Genomic DNA, 27,991 nt, shown 5'->3' with positions numbered 1-27,991 from the left:
GCGGGAAAACTCGCTCATGTGAAAGGGGCCTAAGGCCCCTTTCACACGAGCGAGTATTCCGCGCGGATGCGATGCGGGAGGTGAACGCATTGCACCCGCACTGAATACTGACCCATTCATTTCTATGGGGCTGTGCACATGAGCGGTGATTTTCACGCATCACTTTTGCGTTGCGTGAAAATCGCAGCATGCTCCTCTTTGTGCGTTTTTCACGTAACGCAGGCCCCATAGAAATGAATGGGGTTGCGTGAAAATCGCAAGCATCCGCAAGCAAGTGCGGATGCGGTGCGATTTTTCACGCACGGTTGCTAGGAGACGATCGGGATTGAGACCCGAACCTTATTATTTTCCCTTATAACATGGTTATAAGGGAAAATAATAGCATTCTGAATACAGAATGCATAGTAAAACAGGGCTGGAGGGGTTAAAAAAAAAATAAAAAGTCATTTAACTCACCTTTATCCACTTGCTCGCGTAGCCGGGCATCTCCGTCTGACTCTTTTACTGTCTAGGACCTGTGGAGAGCATTAACTATAGTTTAAGGACCTGGGATGACGTCACTCCGGTCATCACATGGTACGTCACATGATCTTTTACCATGGTGATTCACCATGGTAAAAGATCATGTGACGTACCATGTGATGACCAGAGTGACGTCATCCCAGGTCCTTAAACTATAGTTAATGCTCTCCACAGGTCCTAGACAGTAAAAGAGTCAGACGGAGATGCCCGGCTACGCGAGCAAGTGGATAAAGGTGAGTTAAATGACTTTTTATTTTTTTTTAACCCCTCCAGCCCTGTTTTACTATGCATTCTGTATTCAGAATGCTATTATTTTCCCTTATAACCATGTTATAAGGGAAAATAATACTATTTACAGAACACCGATCCCAAGCCCGAACTTCTGTGAAGAAGTTCGGGTTTGGGTACCAAACACGCGCGATTTTTCTCACGCGAGTGCAAAACGCATTACAAGGTTTTGCACTCGCGCGGAAAAATCGCGGGTGTTCCCGCAACGCACCCGGACATTTTTCCGCAACGCCCGTGTGAAAGAGGCCTAAGAGTTAACCGCTCTCATGTCAAAAGTGGACACTGACGTGCAGGTCGTTTGCATTATAATCTTACATGCAGCAGCTCTAAGTGCAGGGGGCGGTGCAAATAGTTTAAAGAGTGGTTAGTGAAAGCCCTCTTGTTCTTCATGAATACCAGAGTGAAATATAAAAGGAAAGCCATAAGGACCCCTTTACCTGTTTTTTATCCACAGACAAAGGGAAAACAAGTTATAATTTTTTATTTCTCTTTGTAGATACATTTTGGATTTCTGGAGATTATTTACTTCATATTCTGCTGCTGTCTCTAAACTTATCCTCTAAAAGATAACATGACTCGTGATTTCAAGCCTGGAGATTTAATTTTTGCCAAGATGAAGGGATATCCACACTGGCCTGCTAGGGTGAGTTGGACGCTGTGATATAACTACATCAACTTGTTGCCAAGATATTTATACTTTGTCATTGAAGTCTGTATGTCTGTTACTTAGATTTAAAGGGGTTTTCCAAGATTTATTTTTTTTATACTGATGACCTATCCTCAGGATAGTTTATCAATATCTAGATGGGGTGGGACACCCACCTATCAGCTGTTTGAGCTGTCTCTGCTTTTCCTAGGCCAGTGACAACACGTTCATCAATCACGTGGTCTAGGAACAGCTCAGCCCCATTCAAGTAAATAGGGCTGAACTGCAATACCAAGCACGGGCATGATACAATTTACGGCGCTGTGCTTGGTAAGCTTCCAGAAAGGATCGGCGCTCACGGGAGCTCCGGTGCCTTCTCAAAACAGCTGATCGGTGGGGGTCCCAGGTGTCAGACCCCCACCAATCAGATACTGATGACCTATCCAGAGTAAAGGTCATTAATAAATAATAAAATCTCGGAAAGCCCTTTCAATAATGCTATTACATTAGTCACAGTATAAAATGTAATGCTGAAAATGAATAGAGAGTATATAAAAAGGAGTAAAGTACAAAATGACCTACAGCTTCTTACAGGTATCTGAGGCTTTGGGGAAGGAAGAAAGGAGCTGATAACTAGAGAAGGCATTTTTTTCTGACAAGATATATTACAAAGTTTCTTATATTCACCTCGATTTATACAGTGTTATGTGAAACAACAATGTCCGGAATAACAGCAGTCAGTCTAAAGATTTCCATTTAGAAAGGTAGCCGGTCACATTGTACATGAAGTCTTAAAGAGGATCTGTCACCACAGAATGCAATGCAATCTAGTACCGTGCTGTACAGCAGGAGAGGCTGAGCTGATTATGTATATTTTGTAAAAAGATTAGCTGTCAGTCACTGGTAACACCTCCCTCCTGAACCAAAGATATAAATTACAGGCTTTACTTCTCCTTCTCTATAACACGGTGCTTCATATAGTTCTTTTTTAACTCTGGGAACTAGTATATTATTCAGCAGGAGTAGCTGAGCAGAATGGGAAATTGTGATAGGAAAATACAGGGCTGAGCTGCAGGGTCTTAGCAGACTCTTTTCAGCTCAGCCTGTGTACCATGCCCCGACAGGGAGCTGTTTTCCCCATGTAACTGAGGCTCATTTGAATGCCCCAGTTACAGTGGAAAAAGTGAAAACTGCAAAAAAGAAAAAAGCAAGTGTCCCCCATTTCCTGAACATGATTATGGGTTCTACCATCTTGCCTGAGCCGTTCTTAACAGCTTTTAGAAAGCATTTAAAGGCTATGTACACCTTTTGGGGGCATTCTTTTTATTATTGCATTGTACTCATTTTCAGCTAAACATTTTTTCAGTTGGTCTTTATTAAAAATACAGAATCCTTTTTTTCTGAGCTGATTAGTTGATTTTCTCTTTTCCGTCAGTCAGGGAGCAGATGGACTCCTTATGTCTGCTCTCTGACATTATAAACAATCATTATAGCTCAGTTCTTATCTTACTGATGTTTGACATCTTAGTAATTTAGAGATTAGGGTTATTTGATGACCAGCACAAAGTGAAAATGAAAGTACCAGTCACACAGTTACAAAAACAGTTAACCCTTTGTGACAGAACGGCTCAATATTTTTAATAAAGACAATTTGAAAATATGATTTGTAGCCAAAAATGAGAATAAAGAATTGCTTAATGGCAGCCACATAGTCCTTACACACAATGGACAGGAGGGGACTACATTCACTTCTATGGGAGAGTTTTTTGGCATGTTTGGTCACCTGTGCAGAGGTCTTTCTATAAGGAATGAATAGATAAGATCTGATTGCCTATTGTGAATGGTGGATCCTGTCTTCTCTATACACAGAGGTGATATCATTACAGGCAGAATTAGAATGACAGATAAGCAGATAATTATAGTAAAGTGATCTGTACAGACCATGAAGTGACTCCTATTGTTAGGCTTAGTGGCCAGTTTGAAAATGGCGGGATTTTATGTTTTTTATTTACATATAGATATTGACAAGGAAAATTAAAAAATGACATCACCAAAAATTCTTTAACCCTTTCGCTACCAGTGCCGTACATGTACGGCACTGTGCAAGCATGATGCCCGCTCGCACGAGCAGCGGGTGTCATGGCCGGCAAGTATCTGCGGTTTCAAACAGCAGAGACCTGCGGATAATTTCCGTGAGATCACTGCACCTGAATGCGCGAAAACCTGGAAGCTCACGCTTCTGGGTTTAGTACTGAAGCCACGTGCGGCCAATCAGGACTTCAGTACATGCGCTGAATGCTCCGAATCTCGACGAAGAAATTCAGAGCATTAATGGTGCAATTCTTATTTTGGCCATCAAATGGCAGGCCAACATAAGAAATGAGCAAAATGCAAAGAAATTGTCATTTTTTTAAAATCCCTAAAAGATCAAAAACAAAAATTCAAAAACATAATTTAAAGGATCATCTGAGCCTTAAAATGATGTAAAAAAAAAAAAAAAAGTTTAATATATAAAAAATATAAAAGTTTAAATCCCCCCCCCCCCCCCCCCCCCCCCCCCCCCCCCCCCCCCCCCCCCCCCCCCCCCCCCCCCCCCTTCCATATAATTAATAAAAAAAATACTGGGTATCACTGCGACTGAAAACGTCCATAATATTAAAATAAAATAAAAAAATAACCTATACGGCGAAAGGCGTAACAGAAAAAAGGGTCAAAATGTCTGATTTGCCATTTTTTTTTTATTGCTCCTCTTACCCAAAAAAATGAAATCAAATGTGATCCAAAAGTCATGCACACTCCAAAATGGTATCAATAAAACTATGAATTGTCCTGCAAAAAATGAGCCCCTAAACAGCTCAGTAGACCCAAGTATGGTTATTTTGGTATTTAGTATTTTGGTATGGTTGGTGATAGTGTGGTTATTTTTACGCTATTTTACAGCTATGTGAATGGAAATATAAAAAAAGGTTATGGCTCACGGAAAATGGGGAAGAAAAATGAAAACGCCAAAAAAAAAACCTCCGGTATCCTAAGGGTATACATATTAGGCATCGCCGTGTCCGTATCGACCGGCTCTATAAACATATCACATGACCTAACCCCTCAGATGAACACCATAAAAAATAAAAACTGTGCTAAATAAACCATTTTTTGTCAACTTACATCACAAAAAGTGTAATAGCAAGCGATCAAAAAGTCACACACACCTCAAAATACCCAATCGAAACTTTTGTTCCGGTATCGATACGATACCAGGATTTCCATTTTTTCGATACTGGGCTGCACTTCTGCGCAGTCTCGTATCTCTGAACATGAGCGCGCTGCTGTCGGCGCGCTCATGTTCTCTCAGCAGCACGGGGAGAAGGAAGCAGTCTCTCCCTCCCCCTGTGCTGCTTCCGCTGCCACCAATGAGAAGAGAGGGGCGGAGGAGGGGCGGGCGCACTGTGCCACCAATGATGGTACTTTTCCTACACAGAGCGGCGCCCAGCGATGTCCCAGCACTCACCATTATTCCTCGGCGCCGCTCCGTTCACCCGCAGTGCCCCATTACTGTCGTCTCCTCTCCTGCTCGACATGTTGATTACTATCGGAGCGATGGGGAGGAGACATCAGCTTCACTAGTGGGCGTTCCTTCTTCCTGCGCTGCGATTGGACATCGCTACAGCCAGGGAGATGGAACGCCCACCAGGGAAGCTGATGTCTCCTCCTCATCGCTCCGATAGTAATCAGCATGTGGAGCAGGAGAGGAGACAGTAATGGGGCACAGCAGGCGAACGGAGCGGCGCCCAGGAATAATGGTGAGTGCTGGGACATCGCTGGGCGCCGCTCTGTGTAGCCTAATACTTAGTCTAAACCCAGGAAAAGAAGACTTTAACCCATAATACAGGAGGCGGGTGCCGGCAGCAGAATCGCATTGCCGGCACCCTGCCCCTGACGGCAAGCTGCGATCAGCGGCAGTTAACCCCTCAGGTGCGGCACCTGAGGGGTTTACTGCCGCTGATCTGCCAGTACCCGCCTCCTGTATTAAGGGGTAATTATCATTGGTGGTGCAGTGTGCCCCCCCCCCCCCCCCCCCTCAACCCCCCATCCCATTAAAATCATTGGTGGCACAGTGCGCCGGCCCCTCTCAACCCCCCAGTATTAAAATCATTGGTGGCAGTGGCCACAGGGTCCTCGCCCCTCCCCCTCATTGGTGGTGCAGTGGCAGCTTCTGATCGGAGCCCCAGCTGTGTAAGCCTCATCCCGCAAAAATCATACCCTACCCAAGGTAATCGCCAAATAACTGAAAAAATTATGGCTCTGTCTATGGAAACACTAAAACATGATTTTTTTTTTGCTTCAAAAATGAAATCATTGTGTAAAACTTACATAAATAAAAAAAAAAAAAGTATACATATTAGGTATCGCAGCGTCCGTGACAACCTGGTCTATAAAAATATCACATGATCTAACCTGTCAGTTGATTGTTGTAAATAACAAAGAAATAAAAACGGTGCCAAAACAGCTATTTCTTGTTACCTTGCCTCACAAAAAGTGTAATCTAGAGCAACCAAAAATCATATGTACCCTAAACTAGTACCAACAATACTGCCACCTAGGGGTGCACCGAAATGAAAATTCTGGACCGAAACCGAAAATTCAGGATGCCCTTGACCGAAAACCGAAACCGAAACTGCCTTTTTGCACAAATACTTTTAAAATACTTTTTTTTTAATGATTTTATTAATAATTCTTTTTCATGAATGAAATTCATCTGTGGGTGGCGCTGTTATGGAGAGGGGGATCTGTGGGTGGCGCTGTTATGGAGAGGGGGATCTGTGGGTGGCGCTGTTATGGAGAGGGGGATCTGTGGGTGGCGCTGTTATGGAGAGGGGGATCTGTGGGTGGCGCTGTTATGGAGAGGGGATATGTGCACTGTTATGGGCATAACAGTGCACAGATCCCTTTCCCCATAACAGTGCACAGATCCCTTTCCCCATAACAGTGCACAGATCCCCCCTCCCCATAGCAGTGCCATAGACCGATCCCCCTACCCATAACAGCCCCGGCCCTGATGCTCACAGCATCACTCACTGCATCTTTATTTTACCTTACAATCGTGACGCTCCAGTAACAACTCTGCAGGCAGAGCGGAGGGCGGCGTAACGTCACTTACTCACGTGACGCACCTGCTCCGCCCACTTTATGAATGAAGGAGGCGGAGCAGGCGCGTCACGTGAGTAAGTGACGTTACGCCGGCCTCCGCTCTGCCTGCAGAGTTGTTAGTTACTGGAGCCTCACGATTGTAAGGTAAAATAAAGATGCAGTGACAAAGTAAACCGCCCGGCGCCCGCCCGCAGATGGTGGGTGACAAATCCCACACCCCATATTTTCGGCCGATATGTAACAATATCGGCCGAAGTGGATTAGGTGCATTTTCGGCCGATATTTTCGGCTGCCGGAATTTCGGTGCACCCCTACTGCCACCCTATCCCGTAGTTTCTAAAATGGGGTCACTTTTTTGGAGTTTCTACTCTAGGGGGGCTTCAAATGGGACATGGTGTCAAAAAAAACAGTCCAGCAAAACCTGCCTTCCAAAATGTATGGCATTCCTTTCCTTCTGCGCCCTGCCGTGTGTCCGTACAGCGGTTTACGACCACATATGAGGTGTTTTTGTAAACTACAGAATCGGGGCCATAAATATGGAGTTTGGTTTGGCTGTTAACCCTTGCTTTGTAACTGAAAAATCTGCCAAAAATTTGAAATTTTGAAATTGTATCTCTATTTTCAATTAATTCTTGTGGAACACCTAAAGGGTTAACAAAGTTTGTAAAATCAGTTTTGAATACCTTGAGCGGTGTAGTTTATAGAATGGGGTCATTTTTGGGTGGTTTCTATTATGCAAGCCTCTCAAAGTGACTTCAGACCTGAACTGGTCCCTAAAAATTGGGTTTTTGAAAATTTCGGAAAAATTTCTAAGCCTTGTAACATCCCCAAAAAATAAAATATCATTCCCAAAATGATCCAGACATGAAGTAGACATATGGGGAATGTAAAGTAATAACTATTTTTGGAGGTATTGCTATGTATTATAGAAGTATTGAAACTTGGAAATTTGCAATTTTAAAAAAATAATTTGGTAAATTTGGTATTTTTTTTATAAATAAAAATTTATTTTCTTGACTTTATTTTACCAGTGTCATGAAGTACAATATGTAACGAAAAAACAATCTCAGAATGGCCTGGATAATATCAGCACTTAAAGTGACACTGGTCAGATTTGCAAAAAATGGTCCTAGGGCTGAGTCCTTAAGGGGTTAAAGTCTGCAAATAATCTAAAGGGAATCTCATCAGAAAATGACTTATTGTTTAACTCATGCTTTTACATATTTCTAAAGAATTGTTGGTGCTTATATTTAATTTCCCATGTCATTTAAAAAACAAACAAACATAAAATCCTGCAGTTTTCACACTGGCCACTAAGCCTAATAACTGGCCACTCCTTGGTTTATACAAAACACTTTCAGTTATCTGCTTGTCACAGGCAGGATTAGAATGACAGATAGAGTGTGTGTATATATGTATATATATATATATAAGTGTGTGTGTGTATATATATATATATACATATATATATATATATATATATATATATATATATATATACACACACACACACACACACACACACACACACACACACACCACTGATCCACCATTCACAGCAGGTGATTGTCAGAGCTTATGTATTCCCTCCCTGTACAATGACCTCTGCACAGGTCACAGAGCATGCCTAGAAGACTCTCTCCCATAGAAGTCAGTGAGGTCCCCTCCTGATCATTGTGTCTGCTGTAAGGCATATCTCTAATGCTGTCAGAACAGCTCGGGAAAGATGGCAGCCTCCATAATCGTGTTGCTATTTTCTGTGACCTATTCCATTTAATACCTCTCTGGGGCCCAAATTTATAATCAAAGGTGTAGTAGCTCTGAAAGTTTAGAATGACTCCACAAGGGAATGACAGGTGACCACACCCCACTCTCTTCCCAAAGACCCCAACAAATGCATTCCACACCGTTATAACAGCCACCATATTAGAAGCTAACAACTGGGGTACACGTCAGCTCTGTACATATTGGGAAGAGCTAATCCCCACCCAATCCAGGAGTGGTATTCAGCCTCAAAAATAGTTACTCGTTTATGAGCCCTGGGCAGTACTGTAGGAGCTGGCCTGTACATATAGCAGAAGTATCAATTTAAAAATATTAATATGACCAGCAACTTTGAGAGATGAGCCCTCCCAAGTCTTAAGCTTGTGGATAACATACTCCATCGCGGGAATCGCATTAAGATAGTATAATTACTAGGCTACAATGCCATAGTCCACTTAATATACGTGAGGCCATTTGTATACATTTATACAAAACAGACTTTCCCCTATTGACCTGCAGACCTGAGTTAGGTACCATACTCATTGACCACCTCCAGCAATGCTTCAAGAGACGGTCTAGAATCACCCAGATATACCAACATCAGTGCTCCAGACAAAAAAAAAAATAGCTAGTAGCCATTGGCTCCTGAACTGAAAAATTTAGGAGCCAAATAAAATTTTTAGTCGCCAAATCGAAACCGAATCAGATCGGCGTAGGGTTGTTTCGATACCAAAATTTTGATTCGCTTTCGTCGCCATAAAGTATTGCTATAATCAATACCACGCAAAAAAAAACAAAAAAAAGCCGCATGCATTTCGCATTTTATGAAACGTTTGGCCCATAATAGAACAGTCCTATCCTATTTTTGGGGTGACCAGGTGACAAAAAAATGGCGAATCGCATGGTTTTTATTCATTTATTTCTGTTACGGCGCTCACCGCATAGGAGATATTTTTTAATAATTTTATAGTTTGGACTTTCCGGATGCAGCGCTATGTAATATGTTTATTTATAGTTTATATATTTTATATGTAAAATTGGGAAAGGGGGATTTAAACTTAATATTTTAGGGTACTTTCACACTAGCGTTTTTCTTTTCCGGCATAGAGTTCCGTCACGGGGGCTCTATACCGCAAAAGAACTGATCAGGCATATCCCCATGCATTCTGAATGGAGAGTAATCCGTTCAGGATGTCTTCAGTTCAGTCATTTTGACTGATCAGGCAAAAGATAAAACCGTAGCATGCTACGGTTTTATCTCCGGCGAAAAAAACTGAAGACATGCCGGATCCGTCCTTCCTGTCTGCGCATGCACAGACCAGTAAAAATGTGTAAAAAGATACAAGACGGATCCGTCTGTCCGCATAACAAGCGGAGAGATGGATTTGTTCTTGCAATGCATTTGTGAGACGGATCCGGATGCATCTCACAAATGCTTATAGTCACATCCAGATCGGCGGATCCGGCAGGCAGTTCCGACGACGGAACTGCTTGCCGGATCACACTGCCGCAAGTGTGAAAGTAGCCTTAGTGTTTTGTTTTTTTTTGTTTGTTTTTTTAACTTACTATTAGCCCCCTTAGGGGCTGGAACCCTTGTCCTATTCACCGTTAGGCCCCTTTCACATGGGCGAGATTTCTGCGCAGGTGCAATGCGTGAGGTGAACTCATTGCACCCGCACTGAATCCGGACCCATTCACTTCTATGGGGCTGTGCACATGAGCGATGATTTTCACGCATCACTTGGGCAATACGTGAAAATCGCAGAATGCTCTTTGTTGTGCGTTTTTCACGCAACGCAGGCCCCATAGAAGTTAATGGGGCTGCGTGAAAATCGCAAGCATCCGCAAGCAAGTGCGGATGCGGTGCGATTTTCACGCATGGTTGCTAGGATTTAAGTCTATTCACTGTGTTATTTTCCCTTATAACATGGTTATAAGGGAAAATAATCGCATTCTTTAAAGGGGAGTCTTTCACGCAGATTCACCCTATTAACCTAATAACAGTGTTATGTCCACGGCATTCCCCCTATTAAAACAGTGTTTACCGTTTGTTCCTTGCTAGCATCATTGTGGAGTAAAACACTTTTAATCCACATGCAAATGAGTCTGTGAAGGTGCCCAGGGGCGGCGTTAGAACGGCCGGTGCCCAGGCCCCTGGGTCATTTTCATACGAAGGCACTCCCCCTCCGCCGCGTCTGCCCGCCCTTAGTCTCTGTTCTAACCTCCCGTCCGTAATCCCGCGCATGCACACGCTAAACTGCGATGCCCCGGCCTGACAGTGCTCATTTAATGTGCACGATATCGCATTCATTGGCGCATGCGCGGGATTACGGACGGGAGGAGGGAGTGGGCACCTTCACAGACTCATTTGCATGCGGATTAAAAGTGTTTCTCTCCAGAACGATGCTAGCAAGGAACAAACGGTAAGCACCGTTTTAATAGGGGGGTGCCGTGGACATAACACTGTTATTAGGATAATAGGGTGAATCTGCGTGAAAGACTCCCTTTAATACAGAATGCTTAGTAGGAGGTCAATTGAGGGTTAAAAAAATAAATAAAAATGAACTCGCCTCCTCCGATTGATCGCGTAGCTGGCGGTCTCCTGTTCTTTCTTCAGGAGCTCAGTGACGTCACCACAAGTCCTTTGACAGGTCCTGAAGAAAGAACAGGAGACCGGCAGCTACGCGATCAATTGGAGGAGGCGAGTTAATATTTTTTTTATGTTTTAACCCTCATTGGCACTGCGCCACCAATGTTTATTATATTGGGGGGGGGGGGCGCACTGCACCACCAATGAAGATAACTGACTTGTTAATACAAATATAGGAGGCGGGTGCTGGATGGTCGCCATCTGGAGCCCTAAACATGTCTTCTGCTTAGAGACAGCAGGCATCCCTGAAACAATATGTCCCATCCCTCTATTCTAGGACTACTCTTAAAGGGGTATTTAACTAAAATGCCCGGGCACCTCATACAGGTTATACTTACCCCGCTTCCCCGGCACTGGCATCTCTCCTACTGCCCACACGGCAGCTGCTACATCTCTCCGTTGTGTGGATCAAAACATATGGGGGGGGGAGCCAATAGCAGGCCGCGACGGGGACGAGCCTCCCTAGCGTCACCCGCGAAGTATAAAATCAGGCTATTTGAAACAGGTGTGGCCAGCCAGATAGGGGCATTATGGCCTCCCACTTCAATCAGAAACTCTACTCCTTCGTCGCTGGATCCCAGGGTCCTCTGGCTCTCACGGTTGGTGCATTCATCATCCTGTGGAGTTGTTTCACGTTTCTGTGTGTTTCCTTCTTCCGTGACTTCTGGTACTCTGGATTGGCCACCTTGAGTGTGTCTCGCCACTTAAATCGCCCTTCTTGCTGATGAAACTTGGTTTCTGCTGCTTTGGGCAGATCTTCTTTCCCGAAGGCCTGCTTTTTCACCCAAATTTACTGTTGCTGTGTTTAACAGCATGGTTTTTGAGGCTGCCATTGTAAGGGTCCATTCACACGTCCGTAGTGCATTGCACAGAAATGCCTATTCTTGTCCGCAATTGCAGAAAAGAATAGGACATGCTAAAAAAAAATTCTGGAGCTACGGACCGGAAATGTGGATGTGGAGAGCACAGTGTGTTCTCCGCATCCATTCAGTCCCCACAGAGAATGAATGGGTCCGGACAACACTTGCAGATGTGTAAATGGAGCCTAAGAGCTAGGGTTTTTTCGGAATCTGTTATCCAGCTTATCCACACCAGGAGAACTTTCTCCTCCAGGATTTATCATAGGACGTAAAAGACCTTTTCCCATGTGTGTGAGGACAGACCTCTTTCCCACATGCTTTACTCGCTTCCTAAACTTACATCTTTCCTCCAATCTGAAATGGAAATGGGGGCCTTGGTCTCAGTTCCCTTTTAAAGGTCAGGTTTCAGCCCTTTTCTATTTTATTTCCACGCAACCTGGTGTCAGTTTCTGCGGTTCGGAATTTCCTGCAGAGGGTTGTGCATTCTGTTCCACCTTACCACATTCCCTTGGTCCCTTGGGATCTTAATTTGGTGCTTGAGACAATCCAGTCCTCGCCATTTGAACCATTGCAGCAAATATGTCTGTTTCCTCTTTAAAAAAATTTAGGATGGCCATTATCTCTATTTGTAGACTTTCGGATCGCACAGCTCTTTCCTGTTGCATTCCTTTTCAAATGCTCCATCAGGATAAGGTAGTCCTGCATCCAATGTCATCCTCTTTACCAAAGATGTTGTCTCTTTTTCGTCTCAACAAAGATATTTTGCCTTTTTTGTTTGTCATGTCATCCCCATGTGTGCTTTTCACAGTCTGGATCTGGTTCCAACCATTTATATTTATCTATGTCTTTAGAAAATTGGACTCTCTTTGTTATTCTGGACTGCCCTAGCAAGGGACTGGCAGTGGCAAAAGCCACCGTTTCTTGGGTTTGCTTGGCAAATGTGGAAGCGTACCGTGCCAAAGACCATAAACCCCCATTCCAAGTTACGGCCTACTCTGTTCCGGTGGAGCTATGTGTCACTGGGTATCGGCTCTTAAAGTATATAAGGCTGCACCCAGGTCGTCCTTGCACACCTTCTCAAGGGTGCACACCTTTGCATCCGCAGACTCATCACTTGTGCCCAAGGTTCTGCAGGTGGCAGTTTACTGACCGGTTTCGTTTTCTGGCCCCCCAATGGCACAAATGAGAACGAATTTTCTCGTACTTTTTTCCATTGGGGGACACAGACCATGGGTATAGCTTAGAGGTATTAGTAGGAGGGACACTATGCAAATACAAAAGAGCTCCTCCTCCTCGGGCTATACCCCCCGACTCCACCAGGAGGAACTCAGTCTTTGCTTAGTGTCTGGTGAAGGAGGATGACACTCCTTTTTTGACTACTCCTTTTTGTTATTTTCTTCTAGATGGGGACGCAGGTCAGCATGGCGCTTTCCTGGTCCCCCATTGAGTACCCGCCGCCGTCCTTTGGATGTTGCCTGGCCGCCTCAATCACCCCCCAAGAAGACAAGTGGATCCGGGCTCGACCTGTTAGCTCCAGCATCCCACCAGCCCCTGGCTCACCTGCTGCTGCCCTCCATCCAGAGTACTGAACTCAGTTGAGTTAGATGTCTGAAGAGGTGAACCCTGCTGGTACGGACAGAGGGAGAAGACTGCAGGAGCAGATAAGTATGACTTCCCCTCTGCTTCCCCCACCCCCCATCCTGAATACCTATGGGCCGCCTGGGCGAACTGGGGAGCTGTGTGTTTCTGTCTGGGGTTCTGGGGCAGGAGGACTCACTCTGGAGGCACTTTACTACGGGCATCTTCCCTGCTGGGACCGGTCCCCCTTTTTTGTCTCTCATGCGGCATGTCTGTTCAGAGCGGCACCTGTATGGCGCCGCTATCTGCCATTCTTATGCACCCCACAGCAGCTGGCCCCCGCTTCTTTCGGGAGCCTCCGACACCACCACAGGGGCTATCGCCACTCATTAACCCCCGCTACGCCGCGTTTGGCGCCGGGGGCTTTTTACATATATTCAGGCAGTGGCTTTTTTCGCGCTGCTGTGCCGTGTCCTGGGGGCGGAGCCTAGCGCTTCGCTCCGGCTCCTTCCTCTGCCTGCTGTGCAGCTCTCTCGCTGTGTCGCTGCTCCCTGCTCCTTTCTCTGGTGTTGTGCTCGGTGCCGTTGCCTGGGTGGTAGGATTTTCAGCTTCTGCTGCAACTGTTGTACTCACTTTTCTTGTGGTTGCCATCATGCCAAAACCTAAGTCGGCTAAGACCTCTTCCCAGACCCCAATGGGGTCCTGTATGGAGTGTCTTTTACCACTTTCTGTTAATGATACCTGTGTCCCCTGCCCCTAGACAGGATCTCCTTTCTCCCCGTTCTTGCCCAGCCCCTCCCCTGTCCCTGCGGAGTATGCGGTCCCCGCTTGGGCATCCGCCATTTCCAGTGCGGCCACTGATTTGGCCTTATTCGCTAAGGCAGCCATGTCTTTTATGGAACGTGTGGCAGTTCCCAATCCTGTGGCGCCCACCACTCCGTCTTCCCGCAGAGGACACCTGGCTACCAAGAGGCAGCGTGAGCGGCAGCATCCCTCCTCGGATGACTCCGCTTCCCCCCCTCGTCTAGAGGCGTGTTCAGATGACTCCCCCCCCAGGGAGCACAAGTCTGAAGGGGAATTGTCCGGTTCGGACGAGGTCATGGAACGGGATCCTCCGCCTAAGCTCTCCACCATGGTGGCTGACTTAGTGGAGGCTGTCCGTGATACCTTTAATCTCCAAGGGGATTCTCCTCCTTCCTCTAGGAGGGAATTCGCCCTTTTTCCGTCCAAGACACCGAAGGCGGCCGCGTTTCCTGTCCACTTCCTCTGCTACCGAAGGTTCTGCGCAAGATCGAGGCGGAAGGGATTCCGACCGTTCTCATCGCCCCAGAGTGGCCTCGCCGCGCGTGGTTCTCAGACGTGGCTCGGATGCTGGAGGACGCCCCATGGCCTGTTCCCGACAGACAGGATCTACTGTCTCAGGGCCCGCTCTTCCACCAGAATTTACGGTCTCTTCGTTTAACGGCGTGGCTGTTGAAACCGCCATCCTGAAGAAGAGGGGGTTCTCTGATTCAGTGATTAGAACCATGATCAGTTCGAGGAAACCGGCTTCCTCCAGGATTTACTATCGTACCTGGAAAGCCTTCCTGACTTTTTGTGAGACCTCGAGGTCCCCCTCCCCTTCGTTTTTCCATCCCGTTGGTGCTGTCGTTTCTTTAGTCCGGGCTTGAAATGGGACTGTCGTTGAGTTCCCTGAAAGGTCAGGTTTTGGCGCTGGCCGTCTTATTTCAGAGGTCTCTTGCATCGATGGGTCCTGTGAGGACCTTTCTTCAGGGGGTGGCACATTCGGTTCCTCCGTATTTCCCCCCTTTTCCTCCTTGGGATCTCAATTTGGTTCTGCGCTCCTTGGGATCTCAATTTGGTCTCACTGACTTGTCTCGCCTGGAAGGTGGTCTTCCTTGTGGCCATAACTTCCATCAGATGGGTTTCTGAGCTGGCCGCTCTTTCCTGCCAGGAGCCTTTTCTGGTTTTTCACCAGGATAAGGTTGTGCTCTGTCCGGTTCCTTCTTTTTGCCCAAGGTGGTCTCTCCCTTCCACCTTAACGAGGATCTTGTCCTGTCCTCCTTTTGTCCTTCTCCGGCAAACCCCAAGGAACGCGCTCTACATTCCATGGATGTCGTATGGGCCCTGAAGGTGTGTCTCACGGCTACCGCTCACGTTGGCCATTCAGATTCCCTCTTTGTGATTCCCGAGGGACCTCATAAGGGTCTGGCGGCCTCCAAGGTCACTTTGGCGCGATGGATCCACTCGGCTATTTCCGCGGCTTATCGCATTCGTGGTAGGGTTCCCCCGGCTCGGATTACCGCTCACTCCACTAGGGCGGTGGGGGCTTCCTGCGCAAGGCGCAATCGTGCCTCTGCGTCTCAGCTGTGTAAGGTGGCCACCTGGTCGTTTTTACATACCGTTACAAAGTTTTATCAGTTGCATTCTCTGGCTTCGGCTGATGCTGTCTTTGGCCGCAGGGTTTTGCAGGCTGTGGTTCCGGTTTGACCGTTGGACGTTCCTCCTGGCGGTGCTGATATTTTTTTCCCACCCCATGGACTGCTTTAGGACTTCCCATGGTCTATGTCCCCCAATGGAAAAAAGTACGAGAAAAGGAGATTTTTTGTGAAACTCACCTGTAAAATCTTTTTCTCGACTTTTCCATTGGGGGACACAGCTCCCACCCATTCTGCCTGTTGCAGGGAGGGGTTTTCAGTTCAGTTTCTGTTTGTTGTTTGGCCTCATGGGCTTTGGTCCGATGGCTTCCATTATTTTTTCTTGTCTCCTTCTCCTACTGCTTTTGCAACGCCTGAGTTCCTCCTGGTGGAGTCGGGGGGGTATAGCCCGAGGAGGAGGAGCTCTTTTGTATTTGCATAGTGTCCCTCCTACTAATACCTCTAAGCTATACCCATGGTCTGTGTCCCCCAATGGTGAAGTCGAGAAAAAGATTTTACAGGTGAGTTTCACAAAAAATCTACTTTTTTGTGTTAAAAAAAAAAAAAAAAAAAGGACTCCCAAAAAAAAAACATGACCCACCATTAGAGGAGTTGCGATACCAAAATTTTGATTCGGTTTGGATACAATAAAAAAGTATTGCGATACTCGATACCATGTGAAAAAAATAAAGCAAAAAAGCCACGTGCATTCCGCATTTTTAAAAAATGGCGAATCGCGCCGATTTTTTAAATATTTTAATAGTTTGGACTTTTCGGACGTGGCGATGTTTATATATTTTATATATTTTATATGTAAAATTGGTAAAGGGGGCAGTGCTCCAGACTAAAAAAAAAATACCTAGTAGCCATTGGCTCCTGAACTGAAAAATTTAGGAGCCAAATTAAATTTTTAATAGGAAAATGAGCGAGCGCTCATACACTTGGCAACCAAATTGACATGTGCAGAAAATATTTATTAAATCCCCATAAAATACAAGTAATAAAATGTATAAGAACAATTTAGCAATAATATACAACATTACAGTCACATATATTGTGGTAGATATGATCGATACTATATTCGATAAAAATATATTCAATAGAAATATTCGATAAATTGAGTGGTAGAAAATTCAATGTTGAATATTCGATACCACTCAATAGTGTCGATAAATTCAATAATATGTATCACACCAAAAAACTTCAAGTATATGCTGTTATTTGGGAAAGAGAGGGTATTATCTTCTAGCGCTCTATCCCAATTTGGGAAACTGAATGTCACTGAAAATGTTGTAGGTGTATTCACTGGGAGCGCAATATGTTCATAAAGTGTCCACAGGAATCCTGATAATGTGAAAAGTCATTTATAGCATATCCTTTTAAGGTCGATATGAGCTTTGAATCGAAGAAAACTTTAAATCGATATTTGGCTTACCGTCTAGCGTCTGTTGTCTCCCTATTGCTTCAATGGAGCTTTAAATATTTGCCGGCTTATTCAGTCGCTCCATACAGCAAGCTGGTTTAAAGTTCGCGGGAGTTCCAAAGATCGCGGGAGTTGCCACTCTGTTCCGCAATTTCCTTTGGTGCAGCTTTCACCAAGGTGAAACAAGTGATGTACCTGCATTGAAAAGCCTCCGATAATACTGTATGGCCATACAGAAGAAAATTCCTACAGTAAAGGATTAACTATTCTTATCGTCGAAAGCTGCACCGAAGGAAATTGCGGAACAGAGTGGCAACTCCCGCATTTTTCCCCATAGGAATGTATTAGTGCCGCATCCGGCATTCAAAATTCCGCATGACAAGCGACGGATCTGTTCTTGCAATGAATTTGTGAGATGGCTCCGGATGCGTCTCACAAATGCTTTCAGTCACATCCAGATCGGCGGATCCGGCAGGCAGTTCCGACGACGGAACTGCTTGCCGGATCACACTGCTCCAAGTGTGAAAGTAGCCTTAGGCCTCTTTCAGGCGGGCGTCACGTTTTGGCTCCGGATGCGTCCCGGGTGCATTGCGGCAAACCCGCGCGGGTAGATACGCAATTGCAGTCAGTTTTGTTCCGTTTTTATCGCGCAGGTGCAATGTGTTTTGCACGTGCGTGATAAAAAACTGAATGTGGTACTCAGACCCGAACTTCTTCACTGAAGTTCAGGTTTGGGTTCAAGGTTGTGTAACATGGTTATAAGGGAAAATAATAGCATTCTTAAAACAGAATGCTAAGTAAAATAGGGCTGAAGGGGTTAAAAAAAAAATACAAATAATTTAACTCTCCTTAATCCACTTGTTCGCGCAGCGCGGCTTCTCTTCTGTCTTCATCTGTGAGGAAAAGGACCTGTGGTGACGTCACTGCGCTGATCACATGATCCATCACCATGGCAATGGACCATGTGATGAGCTCAGTGACATCACCACAGGTCCTGAAGAAAGAACAGGAGACCGGCAGCTACGCGATCAATTGGAGGAGTTGAGTTAATATATATATATATTTTTTTAACCCTCATGGCACTGCGCCACCAATGTTTATTATACTGGGGTGTTGGGGGCGGGGGGGGCGGCACACTGCGCCACCAATGTTTATTATAGTGGGGTGTTGGGGGGGCGCACTGCGCCACCAATGAAGATAACTGACCTGTTAATACAAATACAGGAGGCGGGTGCCGGAATCAAATAGCCGGCACCCGACCTCTGACAGGGAGCTGCAATCCGCTGCTGTTAAACCCTCAGGTGCCGCACCTGAGGGGTTAACTGCCGCGGATCACAGCTCCCTGTCAGAGGCAGGATGTCGGCTATGCGATTCTGTTGCCGGCACCGCCTCCTGTATTAAAAGTTAAAGACTACCTTATATGGGTTCAGACTTTAAGCAGCAGGCTACACAGAGCGGCGCCCAGGGATGTCCTAGCACTTACTATTATTCCTGGGCGTCCGCTGTGCACCTGTGCCCCATTACTGTCTCCTCTCCTGCTCCATATGCTAATTACTATCGGAGCAATGGGGAGGAGACATCAGCTTCTCTAGTGGGCGTTCCTTCTGCCTGGCTGTAGCGCTGTCCAATCACAGCGCAGGGAGAAGGAACGCCCACTAGAGAAGCTGAGGTTTCCTCCCCATTGCGGCGGAATAATAGTAAGTGCTGGGACATCCCTGGACGCCGCTCTGTGTAGCCTGCTGCTTAACAAAGTCCGAACCCATGAAAAGTACCATCATTGGTGGCGCAGCGCCCCTCTCTCCCCATTGGTGGCAGCAGCAGCACAGGGGGGAGGGAGAGACTGCTTCCTTCTCCCCTGTGCTGCTGAGGGAACATGAGCGCGCTGACACCAGCGTGCTCATGTTCAGAGATACTAGACAGCGCAGGCCAGTATAAAAAAAAAATGGAAATCCCGGGACAAAAGTATTGATTGGGTATCGAAATTTCGATACCCGCAACAACCCTACCCACCATGTAATTTCAGGTTTCTGGCACTAGTTTATGCTGCTGTCAGATAGGGCAACTTAAAGGGGTTGTCCGGGTTCAGAGCTGAACCCGGACATGCCTCCATTTTCACCCCGACTGACCCCCTGACAGTTTATGCTCCGATGCTCTCCTTTGGCCTGCGCTAAATTGCGCAGGGCAAAGGCATTTTTTGGAGATCCAGTGACGTACCGGGGCTCTCCATGCCAGGAAGCCCGGTGACGTCAACGGCACTGATGGGCGGGATTTAGAGCGGTCCAAGCCAGTAAAACGGCTAGGGCAGCACTAAAGCCTGCCCATCAGAGCCGGTGACGTCACCGTACCACTGCCAGGAGGAAGTTTCCGCCCGGCAGTGTGTTATTGAAAACGCGATGTTGCCTTGGAGCGATTTAGCGCAGGGCAAGGGAGCGCATCGGAGCATGATATGCTCCTGATGCTAGCCTCGGGGACTGCCTGGTTGAAAATAAGGGTTTGTCCGGGTTCAGCTCTGAACCCGGACAACCCCTTTAAATCTGGTGACCGATTTTCCTTTTGCCCTCACAATTTCTTGGTTAGTAACGTTGTTTTACTGTCTGTTAGTATGGGGTTAATATCTGCAATAATGTGTAAAGATTTCTTGATTAGCAAAGGAATAAATGATTAATTCTGTCAATTGTATTTACAGGTGGATGAACTTCCCGATGGGGCCGTAAAACCTTCCAATAACAAAATGCCCATTTTCTTTTTTGGCACCCATGAAACGTAAGTTGGCAATTGTTTGTATAAATTGCTTCACAATAGGGCTGCACGATATGGGAATTTTGTGCGATTGCGATTAGGGCCCTAAAAATTGCGATATTTTAAGGGAATTGTGCTAGAGGTCTATTTGCTTGGATTTTCCCGTATGAGCCGCTGACGCCGCCACAGGAGCCCCTGCCACGACCCGTCACCCAGGTACCGTATTTTTTGCTTTATAAGACGCACCAAGGTTTTTGAGGAGGAAAATAAGGAAAAAAAAGATTTTGAACCAGAAGGTGTGCTTTTGGTGGATTTTGAACTAATGGTGGTCTGGGTATGACACTGTTATGAGGGGTTCTTTTGGCTGGCGCACTGTTATGGGGGGTTCTTTGGATGGCGCACTGTAATAGTGGGTTCTTTGGATGGCGCACTGTTATGGGGGGTTCTTTGGATGGCGCACTGTTATGGGGGGTTCTTTGGATGGCGCACTGTTATGGGGGGTTCTTTGGATGGCGCACTGTTATGGGGGATGTGTGCTATGACACATAGGGCCATGAGGGGGCCAGCATAAGATGCTATATGTGTGAATGACACACATATAGGGCCATGAGGGGGACCAGCATAATATGCTATGTGTCACAGCATTACTTTATTAATGTCCCCTCATGTGTCCTAAACCGCGCACATAACTGTCTTTGTATGTAAAGTCTTTCTTTACTGCTAAAACAATCCCTCTCCTATTAAAACTCCTATTGATAAAATCACCAGCCTCTGTACTCACTATGCATGCACTAGAGCGAGCAGGCCGACCGGCGCATGACTGACGTCACTCAGTCAGTCACGCTCCTCCCACTTCACTAATGAAGCAGGAGCGCGACTGACTGGAGTCATGCGCCGGCCGGCCCGCTCGCTGCAGTGCATTCATAGTGAATACAGAGGCTGGTAAAGCGAAAAATAATAGCAGCATTTTTGGGTCGGCCATATCGCAATCGGCGATTATCGCAATACAGTTGCTTTGGCGATATATCGTGCAGTCCTACTTCACAGGAGTTTGACGCCTTATGTCACCAGTATGAGAGAGACACTGTGAAATTCATCTCATTGGCCATCATCTGTTAGGTACTGCATTATCAAGTATTCTGGTTTGTGTGATTGGAAGTGTGTATATATAACCTCCGGTACTCCAGCTGTGACTCCCAGCATGCTCCTTTCATTTCTATAGAGTTCTGAGAACATCCAAACAAGTTTACATCTTGGGAGTCGTAGTTTTTACCACTGCTGGAGTGTCAGAGCTTTAACTCCATTCTGCTATGCACCGTGTTATATAGCTATCACCCCCTAAGCAATGGGTCATTTAACAAAAAACATTTAGATCCAACTTGAGGGCTCTTTCACATGTAGGTTTTTTTTAGTAGTGGTTTTTTTTTCTACACTTTTATATAATTTTTTAGCTGAAGGTCTGTGTGGAGAATACAACCATTTTTTTTTTTTTTTTTGCTACTGTCTCTTTTTGTTCATTAGGTGTTCTTTTTGGTCTTTCTACCTTTTTCAAAGCATATATATATATTTTTTTATTTTTTTATTTCTCCTGATTAAGAGCTTTCTTGGGACCAAAAGACATATTCCCATATGAAGAGAATAAAGAGAAATATGCGAAACCAAATAAACGGAAGGGGTTCAATGAAGGATTATGGGAAATTGATAATAATCCTAAAGTCAAGTTTTCAAGTCCTCAGGTAAGCCTTAGTTGCCACATGTGTTTCCTGCTGTTAGAATGATGCAGCTGCTCATGTCGGTGTGTATTGGGTGTGAGACGACAGCGAGTCTTATCACGTAAGAATATGCCCAGATATACATATAAAGATTCAATATAGGACATAAATACATCCTCTTGTGTGACATATACAGGTATTTGTGTACTGATGGAAATATTTCCTATTTTTGTAGGGATTGGTTAGAAAAGTGAAATCTAAATTTGGTGTCACATTTTTTGAGCATCATTTTCACTGTGTCATTTATTTACTAATTTCTTTCCTAAATTTATTATATTAATGTCTAATATGAATTGGGGTGTTCCGCCTTTCTGATGGATGGTAGATGTTAGGTGGAAGAGTTAGGCTTTTGGATTTCAACATAGCTGATCCTATTGTTCTGAGGGGCGATACGCTGCCACCAGAGGTATCGTGCAGTGACTTACATCCTACTCCCCATTCATTGTACATGTATGCTCAGCAGAGTCAGGAAGGATAGCCTTTGGCTCAATAAGCATTAAGCACACAGCTAGTGTAGCCAAATTGAGTAATCTTATTATTGGTTCTTAGTTTAAGGTCTCATTCACATGACTATAGTTTTGGTCCATATCCGATCCGCATTTTTTGCAAATCGCACGTGGACCCATTCATTTCTTTGGAACTACAAAGAATACAGACAGCACACAGCATTTGTGTGCTGTCCTTATCCACATGTCCGTCCCGTAAATTATAGAACGTCTTCTATTCTTGTCCATTTTGCAGACAAGAATAGCCATTTCTATTATGGAGACTGTTTGGCATGTAAACAGTCAGTATCTGTATTTTCTGGATCTGTTGTTTGTGGACCACAAAACACATTTGGTCGTGTGCATGGGCCTAACCATGCTGCATACATTTTCTCATAAAGAGCATCTGTCAGCAGATGGGTACCTATGACACTGGCTGACCTGTTACATGTGCACTTGGCAGCTGAAGGCATCTGTGCTGGTCCCATGTTCATATGTGCCCGCATTGCTGAGAAATATGATGTTTTATTATATGCAAATGAGCTTCTAGGAGCAACGGGGGCGTTACTATTACCCTTAGAGGCCAGCTGTCTCTGCACCTGCTGTGCCCTGTCCACTTTGGCTTTAGGAGTAGTTGGGGCCAGACGTGATGTCGTTTTCACTGCCTGGGCCTGTCAAAGTAAAGAGGGCGTAACAGTTGCAGACAGATACTCTAGGTGTAATGACAACACCCCTATTGCTCCTAGAGGCTCATTTACATATATGTAAACTAGGGGTGGGCGATATAAACAATATAAATCTGGCCAACGATAGAGATTTTGTTTATATCGCCAGATCGCAGTAGAACATGGCATGCGCCGCTCTCGGCACTCACCATGTTCTCTCCTGAGCCGACACAGTGGAGAAGGAGAGAGTTCCTCCCCCACTGTGTGTGGCTGCCACTGACCACCAATTAGAACAGACTAGGAGGAGGAGGGGGGAGGGACTGAATACAAACGTTGCCTGCATATGCCGGCCATATCCCATACCCGGCCTCTATTACTGCGCACCGTGATCTGCCGCAATGAACCCCTCAGGTCCTGAGGGGTTAATTGCGGTGGATCACGGCGTGCAGTACTAGAGGCCAGGTATGGGATATGGCCGGCACATGCAGGCTACGTTTGTATTCGGGCATATTAACTATATTCATTGGTGGCGCAGTCGCCACAGCCCCTCCCTTCCACTCCCCCTCTTCGAAGTATTATATTAATTGCGGCCCCCCCTCCACACGATTAAATCATTGGTGGCAGTGGCCCCAGGGTGGCAGCTTCTGATCGGAGCCCCAGCAGTATAATCGCAGGGCTCCGATCGGTTACCATGGCGGCCAGGACGCTACTCAAGAGTGTGAAGTCCTATGCACCCTAATAGAGCTCTATTTGGCTGAATAGGACAAGGGTTCTAGCCCCTAAGGAGGCTAATAGTTATTAAATAAAAAGTTTAACCCACCGAAATATTGAATATATTGCGATATATATCGCATATCGCACATGCTTAAAATTAGATCACAATATAGATTTTAGGCCATATCGCCCACCCCTAAGTAAACCTCATTTTTCTCAGCAATGCGGGCACATATAAACATAGGACCAACACAGATGTCTTCAGCTGCCAAGCGCATTTGCAACAGGTCAGCCAGTTTCATAGGTACAAATCTGCTGACAGATGCCCTTTTTAATCCCTTCACGACAGCTGCCTTGCATGTACAGCAGATGTCTGGGCTTTAAAGATGGTGCTCAGTGTTTGAGCGGAGAGAACGTAATAGCTAGCGAGTGCCTGCGGTTTTATACAGTAGACATCTGTGGCTTATGTCCGCGATTGGCGCGGTAATGGCGACTGCGGACATTTAACCCCACAGAGGACCACGGCATTGGAGAAGCTGGAAACACGCTGTGGTTTTTGTCCGGCGGCCTCTCGGCATGTTTGCCGTGCTGCGGCTGCCTCTCCGCAGCACACGACTTCCGGCAGCACACGTGTGCAAACGTTAGTCCGCATCTGGCAGGCTGTTCCCCTACCGGACAGTCCTAACGCCAGTGTGAAAGAAGCTTTAAACCGTACAGTATATTGAAAGAGTATGTTCATTAGCATAAGTTTCACTAGTTTATTAGTTCATATGCTTCATTCATAAACTTGCCCCTTTTTTACAGCCATTTGTAATTCTGCAGCGACTATGACTACACACTTGTCAATGAAACATAAGCTGCTCTGTTAAGAGCATTTTTGATGAGCATAGACTTTAGCTAGGAATATATTATTTCTGGAAGTTATATCTTCCTAATTTCTTTCTGCTGGTTTAGAACTACTTGGCACTCATCAGTGCTGCTGAGGGAGAGGCAGAAGAAGAAACACTAGAGGGCTTGGAAGAAAACGAGGACGCAACTACACCCAAAAAAATGAAGACTTTAACACCAAAGGTATGTGACTAAAGTTGGCTTTACATATGTGTGCGTGTGATAGTGGACCTGCAGCATTTTTTATAACATCTAAAGCCATACTGCAAAAAATTCTGCGCATGTAAACAGAATTGTTTGATTACATTAAGTCATAAAAATGGAAGTAGATAGACACTAAGGGTGCTGCCACACAATCAGGTTTTTTATGCGGTTTTTGAACCAAAATAAAGTGTGGATCATAAAACCAGAAAAAGTATTAAGGATAAATACAACTCTAGACTGGCTTGGAAGTGCATCAAAAACATGAACATCTGGCAACACCTTAAGCACTTGAGATTTTTTAAAAAAAACAGTTTTTACTATTTTTTTCTGGGTGCCTCTCCGTTCGCCCGCTGTGGCGCCCGTTGTATTCTCCCGCCTGGTATGCTAATTTTAGCATCGGTACAGGGAGGAGGAGACTGCCCTGTTTCTCAATGGGTCTCCTTTTCCCTGGCTGTGAGCTGTCCAATCGCAGCGGAGAGGGTCACAGCCAGGGAGAAAGAAAAAAAAAATTGCATTCTCCCTGGCTGTGACACACTCTGCTGCGATTGGACAGCTCACAGCCAGGGAGAAGGAGACCCATGGAGAAACAGGGCAGTCTCCTCCTCCCTGTACCGATGCTAAAATTAGCATTCCAGGCGGGAGAATACAACGGGCGCCACAGCGGGCGAACGGAGCGGCACCCAGAAAAAATTGTAGTTAGATACCTGCACTATGCCCTACATATTTTATAATGTCTGGACCCATGAAAGGTCCTCTTTAAAACCGTACATGTAAACTAGTTAAAGGCGAGTTAAAAACAAGTGTTTTATTGTGTAAAAGTAGTAAAACCTTGAAGACGAATTCACACATCCGGTAAAATCATTGTTTATGCGGACACCTAAATCATCAATCTGGGCAGCAGATTGTGCTGTGCGAACAAGGATCTGCTACCCAGAAACATGAGGACGGGTGAGTGCAGTGGTCCTCGCTCATACCAATACAGTGGAAAGATATTTGAATTCCGGCAGCAGTCACTTTAGAGATTATCCGGTGCAAGCGTCTCGCCTTTGACAACAGGCTTGTATATTCATAGAAAATCAACGAAACGTTCACACATGTGACACAAAATAGGCAACGTTTCAATCCCCTTCCGGGATCCTTCTCAAGCCAAGTGCACTTGGCTTGAGAAGGATCCCGGTAGGGGATTGAAACGTTGCCTATTTTGTGTCACATGTGTGAACGTTTTTTACAAGAAGAGTGCTGCGTTGATAATAAATATATATATATATATATATATATATATATATATATATATATATATATACAGCAAAAACGAAGGCAGCACTCCAAGTTTGTGAAAAAGGTGGAAGGTTTATTCACCCAACCAGCAGCAACGTTTCAGCTCTCTCTATGGAGCCTTTGTCCAGCTGAGTAACATGTGCATGATGGCATACATAAATAGTGGCAGTGATTAACATGATTACAAATCAATTCCAATGGTCATAAACATAAATAAGATGAATATAAAAATTTACAGTCATATAAAGAGTATAATTCATCCATACAACTAGTGTACATATAGTGGCGAATAGGCGCATACATAAAAATTCATAGTGTAATTCATACTGTGTACAATATGCCCCAATCTTACATAATCAGTGATTATTGCAGAAGTGAACAAATATGTGAATAAATTAAAGAAATTACTTAAAAACCTTTGAATGGGTAAGAGGCTGAAGCACCATGGTGGAGACTGCTGGCGTCCGGAAACAGCAGCTGCGCATGCGCCGCGCCGCATATTATCGCGAGACTTGTATCAAAACTGAGTGACGTCGCTGGCCATAACAAAGATGGCCACAATGGAAAAAATGGAGTGAGGGCGCATGCGCCACCAGGCGTTAACGCCCATCCAGCTTCACAGAGTACTAGTTGATAAGATATATACCGCATTTTCAGCAGAGAAGCCGATCCATAGATCGGGGGCCGGCGGTTCAATGCCGGTCACCGTCAGGACATCCGTCTTGACAGGGGGGCGTGGTTCTCATACCAACTCCACCCCATCGTCCAGATATATCGGCGCATCCGCTCCAAAGCGCTCGTGCCTGTGCCATGTAGTAGCCGATCCAAATCAAGGATCAGTCATAACAGACTGCAAGAGCGCAAGGATCCAATGCATCGGTAAACTTGCAATAACAAAGATATATGAAAAATTTATAAAAAAATAAGGATAACAGCAGGATTATCCAACCGTCCGTGTGGTGTGACCCCAGTCCCACTTACAGGGGCTAGAGCCACAGCAGACAGACGGGGACAATCACTTCACCATTCAGCATCGCAGATAAGTACAAGCATATAAATGAGGATCGCCGACACAGTTCCTCCAGTCTTCACCCCAACTACCATTCATAGTATGAAGTCATAATAAGATCCTGTATAAAACAGAGGAGATAAGGAGAAAACCAATTAGATAAATAGCACATGTTATTTTCCATAAACGTAATCAGAAAAAGAAAGGACATGCATAGTCAGCAGTCAGACTATCCTGAACTCCACATTTAAGCCCTGGGGTTTCAGGGTGCCCAAAGTATAGATCCAGTATAGTTCACGTTTTTTTAAAAGTTTGACACGATCACCCCCACGTCTGGAAGGGGTTATTTGTTCCAGGATTCTAAATCTTAGGTCATTTTGTGTGTGTTTGGCATCAGCAAAATGTTTTGACACTGGGAGATCCATTTTTTGTTTCCGAATGGAATAGCGATGTTGGTTGAGACGGGTTTTGACGTCCCAAGTAGTCTCCCCAATGTATAGAAGGTTACAAGGGCAAATCAGCAAGTAAATAACATAGGACGAGTCACATGTTAGGTACTGTCTGATTTTCACATTCTGTCCTGAAATTGGATGGGGAAATGTATCACCTTTCAGCATCAGCTTGCAGTTAATGCAATTATAGCATGGGTAGCAACCCTTCCTGGTGGACCCAAAGTAAGACTCGCATGTCTCCCTGGATGTGCCAATATCTGATTTAACCAGTCTGTCGCCTAGATTGCGACTGCGTCGATAGGAGCAAAGAGGTAGGGCCTTAAATTCCTCAATATGTTCAAAGTTACTGGCCAGAATGCGCCAGTGTTTTCTGATAATTGCCGCAATAGTCGTACTATTAGTATTATACTCAGAGACAAACGGGATCCGGGGCTGTGATCGTTTAGGATCACCTAGTCCCGCCTTAATAGTCTCTTTAGTAAGGGGTTTCAC

At 45.4% G+C, this 27,991-nt stretch overlaps 1 protein-coding gene across 2 annotated transcripts in view; it reads left to right on the top strand.

Moving 5' to 3' along the window:
• Positions 1-27,991, top strand: part of PSIP1 (PC4 and SFRS1 interacting protein 1) — a 125,416-nt gene that overhangs the window by 23,646 nt on the left and 73,779 nt on the right. For both annotated transcript variants that reach the window (XM_040417172.1, XM_040417171.1), the window contains exons 2-5: positions 1,307-1,453; positions 19,980-20,056; positions 21,630-21,768; positions 24,623-24,739. In XM_040417172.1, coding sequence (XP_040273106.1) covers positions 1,382-1,453; positions 19,980-20,056; positions 21,630-21,768; positions 24,623-24,739 — 405 coding nt within the window. In that variant the 5' untranslated portion in view covers positions 1,307-1,381. The remainder of the gene's footprint in view (positions 1-1,306; positions 1,454-19,979; positions 20,057-21,629; positions 21,769-24,622; positions 24,740-27,991) is intronic.

This window comes from Bufo bufo, chromosome 2 (genome assembly GCF_905171765.1).
Source record: "Bufo bufo chromosome 2, aBufBuf1.1, whole genome shotgun sequence".
NCBI classification, from domain to species: domain Eukaryota; kingdom Metazoa; phylum Chordata; class Amphibia; order Anura; family Bufonidae; genus Bufo; species Bufo bufo.
This window is presented reverse-complemented; position numbering and strand designations above follow the sequence as displayed.